A 16,094-nucleotide genomic window follows, 5' to 3' on the forward strand; every position below is an offset into this window, starting at 1 on the left:
CAAAGAGTAGGAAACTGATTAATTTGGCTCAACAGAATCAAAAACCATTACGCTAGAGGTTGAAGAGAAGAGATGGGGCTTATTCCAAGTGCCCTGGTAACATCAAATAACCAGTGATGTGACTGTCATTGGTTTCCTCAGTACTCGTTTTGCAATCAGAAATGGGGATAAAGCTGTGGTATCTCTTCTCCCATGTCTCTCCCCACCCTCCCCCCCAATTTCCCAGCTGGAAAACTTGAACTTTCTCCTCGCACATATTATTATATTATTAAATTAACATTTGTGCACCAAAGAAATCCGGGTCTGTGTAGTAATTTCACGTAAATTGTAATCGCGATTTGAGTCTGAATACCTGTTTGTGCCTAAATTGGAAGTATTGAGCCAGTCAGATCAAGAGCCCTGGGGTTTCTGCGCTGGGGTTTCCAGAGAGCAGGCACCCAGAACTACCAAGTGATACTTGATAAAATCAGCTCTTACCAAGCAGTGAACTGGCAGAATGGTCTCTGAAGAAGGGAACACTTGCTGTAAAAAGAGCAGAGCTAGTGAAGAGTGAACTTGTCTCTTTTCTGCTTCAGCAAGTTTGAATAATAGACATAACTAAACCAATTCTTCCAGTCACACCTGGCTCAGCCTGTTTCGTTATGTGATATTTTGGTTGGCACAAACTTTGCTTTCATAGCATTTGTTTAAATATACAATGGACAATTCAATGTACACACCATGCAAAAAGCTCTAACAATGGTAAAAACGCTGTTGGCTGCTGGAAATCTCATCTGTGGAATCCATTCTGGTTAAGGGACCCTGTACAAAAATCAGACTAAACACCATTATGTCAGGGGAAGAACAAGGTTACAAACATTAACTTGTTACCCTCTAGACCTTGATCGAAAAGGCAGAAGGAGAGAGGTACACTCACATGGATTTAAATGGAGGACTCCTATTTCACCACGTCATACTTTCCACTTTTACAGTGGCTTGGGCTGAAGCAAAATGCTGAGTGTTTTCTGTGCCACAACAGCCCTGAGTCACAATTACATTTCAAGTAACTGGACTCAAACATTTCTGTTGACATTTTCCAGTTAGGAATAAAATAAAAACCTCATGTCTAATTCGCATAAAACACTGCCAGCTGTGCAGCCTAAAGCGGTATACTTTTCCAAGTCTCGAATAAATCATTTAAGGAACAGTTGCTAAAGGTTATGTTTTGAGTGAGTTTGCAAATGGAATTGTCTGGTGCATACTTAAGTCTAAGTGCAAAAGCAAAGTAGAAAAAAACTAATTTGTAATCAATGAGAATGCTTTGGTTGGAAAAAAAGAAATGCTCCTGTTTAGGTTCTGAAAACTATAGTAAAGCAGGTGTCCACTACGGAATGAACATGTGGACTGTGGTCCATTACAATGTGAACAAGGTCACTATTGTTGTACACTATAGAGTGAGCACATAGAGTAGAGTCCACTATAGAGTGATTGTGGAGTATGGTATCCTCTACAGTGGGAGCACGTGGACTATAGTGGCCTCTATGGAGGGAGCATGTACATGTGGATGACAGTGACCACTACTAAGCATGTGGACTTAAACAAGGTTACTATTGGTGCCCACTATAGAGTGAGCTAAGTGACTGGAGTCCAATATGGAGTGAGAGTGTGGAGTGTGGTATCCGCTACAGTGGGAACACTTGGACTATAGTGTGCACTATGGAGGGAGCATGTACATGTGGATGACAATGTCCACTACAGAGTAAGCGTATGCACTGCAGTCTATTACAATGTGAACCAGGGTACTATGGTGTCCACTATACAGTGAAAGTGTGAAGTAAGTGTCCACCATGGAGTGAGCGTGGCATGTGGTGTCCACTACAGTGTGAATGTGTGGACCATAGTGTCCACTGCAGAGGAAGCATGTAGAGTATAGTATCTCCTACAGCTTGTACTACACAGTCCACTATAGAGTGAGTGAGTGGACTTTCTTTTGGAGCTATATATCACTCACTCTACCTCTCCGTTATATTCGTTTTCAACCTGTAGCATTTGGTGGTACATTGGGTGATTCACCTGGGCATTAACCTGATGATTTTTGTGTCCCTCCCCTTCATTCTCATACTTCCACTTTTTCTTTGCCATTGGCCTTTAAAGCACTGGTTCTAATCCATGTACTCAGCCTGTTCATTGGAGAAAGCCCCCCTTCCTTGGATGATGAAGAGTTATTTAAGTCGATCCTTTCAGGGCTCTATTTCAGTGCATTGCGTGTATTGCCTATTTAAATGGGTTTGTTGCCTCAAAACTATTGAATTTATGTTTATAGTAGTGCGGGTGAAATGAAAAGCAGGAGGGTGTGCATATTTACTTGTATGTTGTAAGGATTGTATATTCATTCAAACAAAAATGATTAAGTCAGCATTGGGCACTCGGGTGATGAGAGTTTCGCAGCCCGGAAAATAGGGTGAGGGCTAGTTGAAGCTGCCAGTAAACCTACCGTAATGCAACACACACGTTAAATTGAAGCATGCAGCTTTTTGTGCATTACCTATCTTTTTTGCATCGCACCACATTTTTAGAAATTGTAACAGCGGACTCATCCTCTAGAACGCGTATGAGAAAAGGCATAGGATGCGAAAGTGGATGGCAAAAGATGGGATGGAAAGAGAAACAACAGGTCAAAACTGAAGTTGCATATGGTGAGGTTGTACGAAACATATGGGTTAAGGTAGAACAATAAAGCAGCGCGAGGCAGGCTCTTGCAGTTGGTATCATACACTAAACAAATGCTAACTATCGAGGAACGCATGTATAACATGACCGTATGGAAAGAGCAGTCAACAACTTTGATGTAACTAAATCGCTGATATTACCGAACCTCAAGAATATAAGCTAATGTGATCTTATTGCTATGAATTAAATTTACCACACATGAAACTGAAACAAGTGCCTAGAATGTGCCCCTGAGAACACGAGAATAAACATAATAACCAATTAACCACTGGATTTACTCAGGAACCTTGAGCTCCAGAGTCCTTTGCTACTTGCCGTAAAGCGCTTCCATACCTTGTCAGGGCAGTAAGCGTTGTATAAATGCCATTAGAATACAACGAAATCAGACCAGAAAAAATGTTTTACAAAGCAATGGCAAAAGATGCCCCCCTAACCAGTTATAAGCCGTGACCCCTCACTCCTCCAAGTGCAAGCAGTAACGACCATCACCCTCATAATTGCCAACACGCGTGACTTCTCTAAAACAAAAAAAAAGATACAAAAGGAGAGCAAGGAAAAGTGTTGAAGGAAACTGCTATTTTCTGCCAGACGCACGAACTCGGTACCTGGCAGGAGGCCTGACTGCAGCCACTGAGCGCACATCAGCTGGCGCCCCGCCGACTTCAAACGGCTGTCCTTTTCCGAATGAAAGGAGACCTCTGTAACATCTCTGTCACGGGCGCGCACCTCCATTGCAGGGGAGTGGAGGTGCAGGCACCGGCACGGGCCGCGCGGCGAGCCCCGTCCATTACTCCCGTCAGATCTCCCGTCCCTGCCGAGGCAGCAGTAAGGCCGCTCAGAGCTCGCGCTGAGCTGCGCCGTCTGTCACCTCCGCGAGGTCTGTAATGAATTTGCACTTTGTGGTCGAACTACTGTACGTTTAATCGGAAAAAGATGTCCCCGTATCAGGCTGTTCTGGGCCAAAACAGTAAAAAGGCGATTCCTTGTGTTAACAATTTCTGCAGAATGGTTTATGAAAACCAGATTCTAGGGTATTATAAAATGCTTCGAAGCCCTTTAAAATGTCAACTGGAATCTCCAGAGACGGCATAAAATGTCAGCCCAGCTAAAGCGCCCGTTTAAAGCAGAAGGAATTAGCGATGAGCTGTCAGGGGCTGTTATCCAAAACAATCCGTTAAGAGGCAACAAAACGAACCCTTCCTCCCGGGCATACCTTATGTGGGAACTTTGTTTTATCACCCACGCCTTGGATAGCTTTGCAAGATGCTTGTTTAGAACAGTATCCATCGAGCGCAGAATAAAAAAAAATGCATAAAATAATTTTTGGCCTGCTTCATTCACGCTACATATAAATAAACAGGGATTTTTACGTTTTGGCCTAGTGGTGGCCTTGGATCCGCTAAGCCAACACTACTGGAGAAGTGTAGGCACAGCCTGTGGCTGTATCACAAATCCTGGCTTTGTTGTGCGCCAGCCATGTTGGGAAAGGAGCGGAAGCCACCGATGTCCCTGCCATTAATGTGACAAACTGTCCAGAAATTCCGCAGAGTTACTATTTATGGCTGAAACCCCATTTTTATTAGAATTGCCTCAGAAACAGTCTTTTGTCCTTTAATTTTACCGACAAGGGCCAGATCTAGTGGCAAACAAGTGCTCAAAACCAGTTAGGGAGGTGTAATCACATTAGTATTGGAAAAATAATTGATAAAAGAGGTGACTTTGGATTGAAGGGAGTCCTCATCATGGATTTTCTGGGGAAATAATCGCTATTTGTTAATTTGCAGAGGGCCCAAGAATAGAGAAGGTAGCTGCTTAATAGTGTCTGTCCTTCTCAGTAAACCAGCGCCCGAGTCTTGGGCATCTTAAATGGGATGAGCGCTGGTGCTCAGATTGTTACCTAACCAGGCCCCTGTGACCGCACCTCAGAGCCGCCCGCCCTCTACCTGGCCAAGGAACAAGTCACCATCACAATGCTCCTCCAGAGCACGGGCGTCCCATTTGCTGCAGATTCCTGTAGTTTCCTGCACAGCGCTCACGCCAGTCTCAGCCGCTCCGGCCTGGACGGTATCTACTCTGCTCCTGTTACACCCAACTTGTACCTGCACCGCCACCTGGGCCTCTGTAAGGTTGTCCACTGCTCAGCAGGATTGCTCTGCGCTCTGCACCCACCACTGTATCTATTCTGTGTGCATGCATTACATCTCTTTACGTGTGTATGGAATGTTTGCACTTCCGTTACCTGGGCTGCACGTGCTTTGATATGCTAACAAAGCTTGTGCTGCTGATGTCCAGGAGGTACATGTTCTGTGAAGGTGCTGTGTGTGAATCCTGCCCTGCTGTTTGCTCAATGTGTTCAAAGGAAACGTGCACTGCTAAGGCCATCACAGTGCCCCTCCAGAGTGGGGGAAGTTTGCACTCTGCTCTCTTTACTTTAACTGTGTGTGAGGTAGAAGCATGCTGCTGCTCGCACTCTCCATGGTATGTTTAGTCCGAAGTAACTAACTTTTACACATTTCTCAGGTATTTCCAATTGTTGCTGTTAAAAGGTACGCTGTATGTAGTAATGAAGTTATGTGCCCAGAATCACACAATTTGTTTTGACCATGAAAACCAGGATTACAACTTGGGACTCCTGACTCCATAACAATAATTTAGTCACAAATTACAACTCACTGGGTTGTATTTAACACTTCCCATATATAACATATCCTAACAGAATGTTGCATTAGAACCAAGTGGTGATGGAGTGAGATATTTTAGGAGCAGTTTCAGGGGTATCTTTGAGTAAGATATCAACAGTGTGTAATCTACTGCAATAATAACCATCAGTAAAGTAACTGTTTTCTTTGCCTTTGGGCACACCATTTTGGGATATTGTGATTTGCTGATAAGGGCAGGTGAGAGAGATAGCTGTCTCTCCATATGAAAGTTTGCGATCCTACCTTTCATGTCTAAAACCAAAACCACGCGCTTATTCATCAGATCCCACTTGAAGCCCAAATTAATTTAAGCCACCTGGATTCACTACTAAAACAGCATGTGTGTATTGGCCTTTTCTGTTCTTTTAATATCCAGGTTATCCTCTTTTTGAAACTGTGGCATGCCTTATTCTTAGTTATTCAAGTTTCAGCCACAGCATATAGCAATCCTTACCATTATATTGTAACCAACCCTCCTGTAGAATGTTACCCTGACTTCAAAGAGTACTTCAGCTATGCCAGGGAAAAAGATACAGCTGGCTGCCTCAACCTCTCCCAGTACAGCAGGATATCTGATGCCACGGCCACAGCCCAGACCAGCCACATAATCCCCGACCAACCAATGGGTTCTAAATTGATAAATACCAAAACGTAGGATAACACTTTGCACCTCTTACCCAGTATTTTGCTGATGTTGGAGTTGTGCATGTCCGGGAAAGCCTGGAGGATCTTCCTTCGTTCATCTTTCGCCCACACCATGAAGGCATTCATTGGACGTTTAATGTGTGGCTCACTGCTCCCGCGTCCTCTAGATTCACGATAAATCCTAGATTCTGACATACCGGCACTTCCTAAAAGAAGAGGGAATTGCTTCATATACATTGGAAGCCCATGCATCACATGCTTTATTAACATCCTAATTAACATTAAATATTGAGGGTACCCCCATTGGTCCATAACCAGCATTTTGAGAAACATTCCCTCAGTTTTGGATGTCCTCTTTGGGATCTGCAGTGGTCCATGAGACAATTCAGGTGCACCTAGGCTCTCTGGAAAGTATTTTTTACAAACCAACTTCATACAGTTACACATTATTGAATCAAGGTCTATAAACGCTGAATCAAAAGGTATGCACAAAAAAACAAGCTATTGCTGGGAATGGTCCTTACTGCAGGGTCATACCCAGACTTTTTGCCTTCCTCCTCCTTTTTATCACACTGTTTTTGTTGGCTTTCGGACTCAAGCGGACTCAAGGCACTTTACCACTGCTATCCAGTGCTAAACTGCATGTACTGTGTTTCTAAAACATGGTAATATTGGCTTCTCCATGATTGGCATATTTGATTTACTGATAAATCCCTAGTAAAGTGCACTAGGTGTGCCCTGGGCCTGTAATTCAAATGCTACTAGTGGGCTAGCAGCACTGGTTGTGCCACCCACTACAGTAGCCTTTCAAACATGCCTCAGGCCTGTCATTGCAAAGCCAGTGTGTGCAGTTTAAATTGTCATTTCGACCTGGCACATGTACCCACTTGCCAGGCCCAAACCTTCCCTTTTATTTATGTAAGTCACCCCTAAGATAGGCCCTGGTTAGCCCCAATGGCACGGTGTAGTGTATTTTAAAAGTTGGACATGTTTTTTTTTAAGTTTAACATGTCAAGATAGTGAAAAACTCTTAAATTAGTTTAGCACTATTTCAAGGTTTGTCTCTCACATAGGATAACATTGGGATTGGCTTGACACATCTCTTAAGTGTAATTTTCAATTTGGAAAAGATTGAAAAATGGAGTTTGATGTCTCTGGACTCACAACTTTAAAATACATCTTTTGGTGAAGTTGGATTTTAAATTGCAGGTCTGAAAATTACACTTTTAGAAAGTTGGCATTTTCTTACTTTAACCATTCTGTGCCTTCACCTGTCTCTGAATACAAGTCTGGGTTTAGATGACCGCTACATTTGTGTAGTCTCTCCAGACAGCCACAAACAGGCAGGGCTGGGTGTGACACTAGATACATCTGATAGTCATCCTGGACAGGGAGAGACAGTTTACACTTACATCTGAATAGACTGTGTCCTGCCCTCACACAAAGGGCTCATTACCCCGTACTGGTAGTCTGGAGCCAGGGATGGATTGAAAGGGGTCCTTGTGTACTTGACAGAATTCTTTTCAATTTTCCCCAACACCAAAGGCCTTTTGGGGTATAAGTATTGGGCCTCTGACACCATATACTCAGAACTCTACTGGAACCAAGGACACCCTGCCAGGAAGAAAAACTGCTGTGCTGCCCAAAGGGACTGCCACTCTGTAACTGCATTGCTGTGTTGGACTACTGCGTGCTGTGCTGTGCTGTAGAAGGGATTGCACCTTTGCTATTTCCTTTCCTGTGTTGGCCTGCTGCTTCTTGTCTGCAGTGGAAAGGACTGGACCTTTTCTCTACATCCTTCAACCCAAGATTCTCCAAGGGCATTTTGACTTGCCCCCTGTTCTTCTGCAGTCTTAAGGACATCAAAGACTGCTTTCAACTGACCTGCTACAGCACCTGGACTCTGCCATCTATAAGTCTACCCTGCCAAGTGGGTTCACCCCAGCACTGGACCCTTGGAAGTGGGCATTAGGTGCTCTGGTCCGGTGGTTTACATCAGAACCGCTGCAAAGCAACACAAAGTCTTGCAAAGCAATGCCACGCAGACAGTGCGCCAGGATTTAAGGTACTGTGTTCAGTAGGCCCAAGTGGGTCCCTGCAAATGGCCCACGCTCCATCGCAGTGGGCATGAACTTGTGACTTTGTCCTGTTCCAGCGCGACCAGATAACCCCAGTTAGTGCTTTGCGCTTCTATGTGCTATTTTACCTCAATCTTTAAAATTGCATATCTCAGAATCTACTTATTGGATTTTTGCTGTTTTGGTCTTGTTTTAATCAGATACATATTCTCTAGTTTTCTAACCCGGTGTTGAGTCCTTTTTGAGGAGTCTATCACTGTGTTTCTGTAATTAAGTGTTGCAGAAATACTTTACACATTGCCTTTTAAGTTCAGCCTGCCTGCTCTGTGCCAAGCTACCAGAGGGTGAGCACAGGTTAATTTAGGTTGTGTATCTGACTTACCCTGATTATGATTGTGGTCCCTACCCGGACAGAGTGCATACCTCTGCCGACTAGAGACCTAATTTCTAACAGCTTTCTTCTATAGTAAGAAGAATTGCTAGGGTGGATACTGTTCAATCCAGGAAAAGCCTTAAAACTCACAGATTCAACAGATAATCACACTGTTTTGATAGTTCAGGTACATGCTGATGTGGCAGGACTAACACTGGAAATTCCAACAGTATAGAACAGTCTCAGTGAAAGCTAGCCTGTGGCTGCCTGGAAGGAAGTAGGCAAGGGTTGCATTTACCACCTCCCTCCTGCTGCTTTCTACAACTCTTGCTCTGCTCCCAGTGACATCAGTATTTTTTCCTCTCCTTTACCATCTATATTCTCTTGGGCATCATTTCTTTCTGCACCAGATGAGTGCCTTTCTCCACCACGCTTGTCTCAGTCACTGTGTTCCTCCCCTCTCCTACCATTCCTAGTTACACCCTCATACCTGTTCCTTGGGGCACTGAGCCCCTGGTGTTCAAAAGGATATCACCTGCCTACTTCAGCAAGGCACAGAACAGTGGAACTTACAGGTCGATTGTTCAATGCAGAGATGACAGGCTTGCCAGAATTAATAGACTCATGCATACCACCAGCTCCTGCATTTGTACATATACCGTCCCTTCCCCGCTTATATGATATTGTATTTTCTTTAACGTCTCCCTGAAACTGCTCATGCTTTCGATTTCCATTTGAAATTTGGGTTTTTATGTTCTGCTACTTGTGGGATTCTTCCTCCCTTCATTGGCTAGCCAGTACTCTCCCTCGTCTCTGTTAGTCAATTCATCACCCTTCTCCAACCCAACTCGTGTTCTGCCGTTCCTCCCACTGGCCAACCAATTTCATGACCGCCTGCTTACCCTGTCTGTCTTCATTTCTCTATAATTCCATCCCAGACACAAGGACTGGGTTGGACTGTGAAGCTGACAGTAGAGATGAGGTGCACTCAATACAGCAGGGTGTTGGAGGGGCAACTTTGTTGTCATTAAAGTGGACAAGTCAATTCATCTTAAACAACTGCACGTTAGAGGTACATTTTCTATATGAAATACAGTTGTGGCTCGCTGTTATCTGAAGAGGCGGGGCGGTACGCAGGGGGAGGGAGGGACACAAAAACATTTCATGAAAAAAATAAAAAATAAAAATGTACCTGCTCTGCTGCCACAACGCTCCTCTTTCCCTCGCCAATGTAGGCAGGCACAGGCTCCCAGCCTGCCCTGCGGCCAATCCTGACGCTGCTCAGAGCAGCATTAGGATTGGTTGGGAGCCTGGGCACCAAAAGAGAACACAGTGTGCATGTGTGTTTGGCCGGCGCGAGACGGCCGGCCAAACATACATGCGCACTGAGGGTAGTGCGAGGGGAATTCACAGTGCACTTCCTTCGTCCCCGTCATCCCCCATGGCCCCACCCTTTAACAACGAAACGATAATAAACAAAGTTTATAATCGTTTCATTGTTAAAGGATTGCAGCTGCTGCTGTCCACGGGGCCAACCCTCCTCTGCCACAGCGGAGGAGCCGCCACTGATGAAATATCCATAAGCAACTCCTCCAGAGTCTAACCTAAAGTAGAGTGATGAGGGATTGTTTTCTGCAAGTTCTAACAGACAGATGCAGGCATTATCGCCTGGTCTAAACCCATATTTACTTATAACTGAAGGGCTGAAAACAGAATCCTGCTGCCTGAGGCACCATCATTAAGGAAGTACAGGGTCATGCAGGTGTATTGTATGAAGACTGTCTGGTATATAACAGTGTAGTTAGTAATCATGGGTACCAACCATCAGAGTCTCCACTCAGATTGAAATCCATCATGGTGTGGCTAAACTTTCCGTCTTCGTTCTGTTTGGCTTGCAGTTGCTGAGACAGGCTCTCCAGCGTTGTTTTATCCTGAAAAAGGAACATTTCACAATTTGAACTGTGAAATAAAACAGAGTGGAAAGCTTACATTGAAACCTTCAAACGTGTCCTTTGCTGTTTGGCTTATCCCCTCCATCCTCAGAGTAAGGTGGTCAATGTTAGTTTTTTAATAGGAGAAAAGTACATGGTCTCAATTCCCTGTCAAAGCCCCCGAATGTTCCAATAAAAGCAATTTTGCTTTCCCCTTCTTCGGTAAAATTGATGAAACCAGCATTTACACCGTCGTCCTTAAAAGTAGGGACGCTGCTACTGTCTTCCGCACAAAATATCCCACTTTACCTTTTTATAATCCTCAACATGTGTGGCCGATGAGCTGATAAAGATACCACTAGATTGTATTTCAATGGTCATTATTATTACTATATTATTAATATTAGTATTTCATTAATAAAAGTGGCAGTAGTATTCAAGTAGCTCTTGATGTTTTTAATATATTTTTCATTACTTTCAGTCATTAAGTTATTATTATTATGTGAATGTATGGCCTATATCAAAGACATTTTTGTGTGCAGTGCACAGTGAAAGAGAAAATATGAACAAACTGGCAATCGACTTATAGCAGATTCGTACTTATTTTTTATGAATATCTGACAGGCCAGGTTTTTGAAATATTGCTTTCCGAGTGATGTCTGAGACACAGCGCCTACCTAGAACACGCTGGAACAATGCGGCGGTTTCCGCTCTCTTGCTTCAAAGCTGAACTGTGCAGGTGAACAGAGATAAAATGCACAGGACGATGGAGTGAAGGCGGCCCTCCCTGCCTCCCACCACTCAGACACACAGACCAATGAAATAATTCAACTTGCGACCGCGAGGGACGGTGATTCTCCCAGCATGCCCCTCGACAGGCAGAGCGTCAAACATTCAGCTGCGCCTCCGCTGTGCTCCTTGCTGCCCCGACGTGCATGAACCCTCGGTCACTGTGGCACAGTCAGAGGAGTGTGGAGCGATGGCAGAGGGCACGGAAACACCCCGTTTGTGGTCAGACTATTTAGCCGTACTCCACGCATCTGTGCACGTGTTTATGGACACGTGCCATACTTCAGCTCACGACCTTAGTGTCCCAATACATCGTCACTCTGCACGGTATGGTTTTATGAAAGGTAGCTGACAAGCTTGACGACTTATTGTGGAAAGCGCGTAATAAGATAAAACTTTTACCATACGGAGCACATAAGAACGCACACCAACACAAAAGAAATGGACGCTTCAAATGAGCACCTTTTACACCAACGTACTAGAGAGGGTGTAAAGATCAGCCAAGTATAGAAAGTACAAGAGAAGATGCTAATCGGATTATTCACAGTTAGGGAATTGGCCCAGTGGCAAGCATCAGACCAAACGGAGGCCAAGTAATGGCTACCTGCATAGTAACTAGTGCAAGAGGGGTGCAGCGAGTAGCACTTCCACCGGATGTGACGCGGACATGGAGCAAACGTTGCAGACACCTGGCAGCTGAGACAGAGGATCGGAAGGCCGTGGTTGGCATCAGCATGTCAAGGTTTCTGGCTATAGAACCAGGGACGACAGTGTCTGCAGAAATTGTAAAAGAAAGTGTAGGATGCCTGTATTATGATTTGCAGGAAAGTAAAATACTTTTATCCTAGAGAACTTGAGCTAGAGAGAATAGATTTCCTTCCAGAAGTGAACAGTGGTGACACAGCCTAAGAGCTGAGATTGGAGTTCGGGGTGAAAGTAGAACGTACACAAATGTTTGTATATCATTGGCATTCAGAGGATCAGGGAAGCCAAATGATGGGACAGGTTTGTCTTCAGAGTAGGGGTTTTCACAACCTTCCGTCTCTTACACGAGGGACTAATCATGCAGCGGAAAACATAGGCTTCCACTTTCAAGGTTATCTTAAAAGTTGGTTGTCTTTTTTTTCTGTTAAAAGTGGATTTCACGATTATCCTCTGTTTCCGGTGTGGGGTCCCTTTTGTTACATTACATATACCATCCTGATCTCTTTACCCAGGCCGAAAATTATTTTTGCTCAACTTTTACTATAGTTTTAGTGATTGGCTTGTACAAGTCACGACATCATTCACCAGTGCAACAGGTGTTAAGCTCTCCTTCTGTTTCTCATGTTTCAAACCAACCTGTCCAGGCAACGCAGGCAGATCACTGATCGCTTTGCCTGGTCACTCAATAGCTCTTGAAAATATTTATAGACAGACAGACAGATAAATAGAAAGTCAGGAAGACAGATGATGGATTCAACACCCTTACTCAGGAAAATCCAAAGTCGACAAAGAGGAACAGGAGGAGCTGGGGGAGTGCAAGGAATCTACTAAAGGTCGGCAGAGTCTTACCGTGATATATTTGTCTGTTTATACGTGTTTCGAGTGCAATCAGCTTATGAATGGAGCAAGTTCCTAATTTTGAGGTAAAGAATCCTTAATTTTAATAATTCTGTTAAGTAGAACATTCTTAAGGCATTGACACGTACTATTCTACTTGAAATAAAGTGCTCCTGCAACCTCTGGTCTTTCCTCCTTGCTATTCGTGTGCAGACTTTCTTGAAATATTCAAGATTAAATTGCAAGGAGAAAACTAATCCTTTTCTAACTGTGCTCCCACCTGTTAACATTTCTGAAGTTATCTTCTCTATTCACTCATCTTGCAGCTGCTGCCCTTTGACCTTAGAAAGTCTGCGTCAGCTCCTTTTATAATCCTGCATGCTGTTCTTGCAGCTCCTTCCCACTTCTATTCTGACCCTTCCAACGCCTCTTCTTCAGGTTACTGCCTGACCTCACTTCTACTATGACCATTAAGTAAGGGTCCATTCCCAGGTCTACATAGATAACATGGCATGAGTTTCACAGTGCTTCAAACTGACACTCAGAGAAACTGCGCACAGGGAGACAAAGACTCCCTTAACATAATCGATTGTGTCAAGCAGGAGTACAAATTTACTCTTGTCTGGTGCAAACTACTGGTGGATAGGAGTTTGTATTGCCCTGCTTTGTATTGCCTCTCGTACATTATACCTCACATGCTCACCTTACCCCAGCTGGGTCCTGTGGTAAATAAGAGACTCGAAAAGTTACAACAGCTTATTTTCGGCTGCCTATTAAGGGAAACCATGCGCCAGTGTCAGTGAGCTCTATTGTGGGGCCCAGGTGCTAAAGAGAATGCGAGGCCCCTTTCTGTTTTCTGGTAGTGTACCTCGTTCAAAATAAAAACATTGTTGTGGAGCACATTTTGAGGCCGCTCCAGCATATGGTGGTACGTAGTGGCGGCTTACTTTGCCTGCCCCATCATAAATATAGCACAAACGAAAATCAGGCCTGATTTTGTGCTACAGCACGGGGCCCTAGAGACAGAGGGCCCACGGGAAACAACTCCGGATGCTTCTCTCCTGGGCTATAGTAAAACACAAATTAGTGGGGCGAGCAGTCATTGCAGACAGCTGTGTGTGATACTTTGTTAAAAAATAAAAAAATGGTTGAGACTTTTAGAAATAATTTAACATTTTAGAAAGTTAGAATTAGTTGTACCTTTGTGCACCACATACCAGTTTGATTCTATAGTTATAAAAATTATTCCGGAGCTATAAAATAAATTTTGTGTGGTTGGTAAAATATATCTTAGCAAGCAATACCACCGTGGTTTCTGTTAAGATGCATGCTTCAGAGATCAGTGCATCCTGTATGTCAGAGGTTAACATTCGGGGCAGGGATGACTTCAATAAGTATGTAAAATGGCCATTAAGGTGGCCTAAACGTCCAATTGCTTTCCATGTTGCAGGTTTGAAATCAGGCAGGGATGGTTCAACGTTATATCACCGTGTTGGCCAATTACCACATTTGTAACCTCCCCACGGATCATTCGTGGGTTACGCTTGCATACAATGATTTGAAATGAATGCAAATACTTTCAATGCATTTCTCTGTTGGCCATCCAGAAGTCAAAACATTTTTGCTGTCCTCAAGGAACAGAAATGGATGCCCCGGAAAAGCCTTTCACTGCTTGATGATGTGTCAAGGTTTCATTGTCAACTTTAATGTTGACTCAGCACTTTCAGAGACCCTGTTGTATGGGCTCCACACACTATCACAACCGCTCATCACAACACTGCTAACTGATTAAGGATGACCTACGTTCACTTAATTTTCCTGCTGTTTCCGCGAAAAAAATATATCTCTTGTAAAGAGCTCACAGTTAAGGATTTGACCTGGTTTGAATGTATATTACTTCTGAATCAATTAATAATTTGTCTGGAGCTCAGAACATGCAGCCTGAGACACCTACAGGCACCTGCACAGCAAACTGCAGAACTTTCCACAGTAAAAGGAAAGGTATTTAAATGGTTGGCAATATCCTCAAAAAGACAATAGAAAATCCCCCCACAGAGGCTTATAAATGAGGAAAGGGACCTTCAAGGTCCTCTATTATTACTGTTTGACAGAAGAATAGGAAGATGCTAAGTGCTAATGGTGAAGGAGCTCTGAAGGTAAAGGGGGTGGAGTTAGGGCAGTCCTAAGCACTGCAGTTAGCATCAGGAAGGTGCTAAGTAGCAAAGACAACAAACTCCTGGAGATGAAAAACAAGGATTCCATCCCTTGCTTCCCGCTAGCTGGAGGTAAAGAGGGGTAAAAATCATGAGAAAGTGTCTTACACTGTGGTTAGCACCAGGAAGTCAGTAGAGGTAAGCAGCAATGACGGCAAACTCCTGGAGATGATGCAAAATGACTCCAGGGCTTGCTTCTGCCAGCTAGAGGTAAAGGGGGCGGAGTCATGGGCAGTCCCCCGTATTGCAGCTGGAACCAGGAAAAGTTGGTACTGATTTACAGCAGCGACAACAAACTTTTGGAAATGACACGCAATGAATCCCGCAGTTAGTTCACGCCAGGTAGAAGTAAAGTAGGGTGGAGTCATGGGCAGTCCATCACACTGTGAGTCGGTGCCGATGAGCAGCAATGACAGCATACTCTTAGAGATGACACACGATGATTCCCGCACTTGGCTCGTACCGTTTGGAGGTAAAGAGGGGAGGAGTCATCCGCAGTCCCGTGTGATGGAATTAGAAACAAGAAGAGCCTGTGGTGCCAAGTAGATGACATTATTTACCCCGTAATCCAAGCTGACAACAGAACAACTTTACCTATAGCTTCTAGAGCTGGGTGCTCAGCTTGTGTAATGTGCAATTTGCATCTCATTGACTTCTGTGATATGCCAGACTCCACGTCCATGCACAAAGCTTTGTTTCTACCATGTCTGCTCTCAGGTTTTATGGGATTCGCAGCAAGCCCTGGCTTCATTACTGTATCAAGAGAGCAGAAAACCATGTTCAGCAATGGAAATAATACAACAATGAGAAACTTCTCCTTGCCACACATGTCATCACAGTTTAAGAAAGAAGAAGCTGAAATTGCCGTTTTCAAAAACATTACAGCCGGAAACAAGGGCCTCCATTTTGCTAAATTAATGGCAGAGTACAGATAATGCCAATCCGCCCTCAACCTATAAAATCCCTTTAGTGCCGCCAAAAAGGGACGCGCGCTGGTTTCAGGTTCACGCATAAAGAGCATCCATTAATCATGGTTATCTTAATTTGGTAGCCGTTACATGTAGTTAAAACTCCCACAGCTAGCCAAGGCTGCAGTGGTTGCAAGCACATAATAA

At 44.1% G+C, this 16,094-nt stretch overlaps 1 protein-coding gene across 5 annotated transcripts in view; it reads right to left on the reverse strand.

Moving 5' to 3' along the window:
• SOX5 (SRY-box transcription factor 5) overlaps positions 1-16,094 on the reverse strand; it is a 451,433-nt gene that overhangs the window by 11,936 nt on the left and 423,403 nt on the right. For all 5 annotated transcript variants that reach the window (XM_069228573.1, XM_069228572.1, XM_069228575.1 and 2 more), the window contains 2 exons: positions 10,327-10,435; positions 6,086-6,259 (listed from right to left, as the gene is read on the reverse strand). In XM_069228573.1, the coding sequence (XP_069084674.1) occupies positions 6,086-6,259; positions 10,327-10,435 (283 nt within the window). The remainder of the gene's footprint in view (positions 1-6,085; positions 6,260-10,326; positions 10,436-16,094) is intronic.

Source organism: Pleurodeles waltl, chromosome 4_1, assembly GCF_031143425.1.
Source record: "Pleurodeles waltl isolate 20211129_DDA chromosome 4_1, aPleWal1.hap1.20221129, whole genome shotgun sequence".
Lineage (NCBI taxonomy): Eukaryota > Metazoa > Chordata > Amphibia > Caudata > Salamandridae > Pleurodeles > Pleurodeles waltl.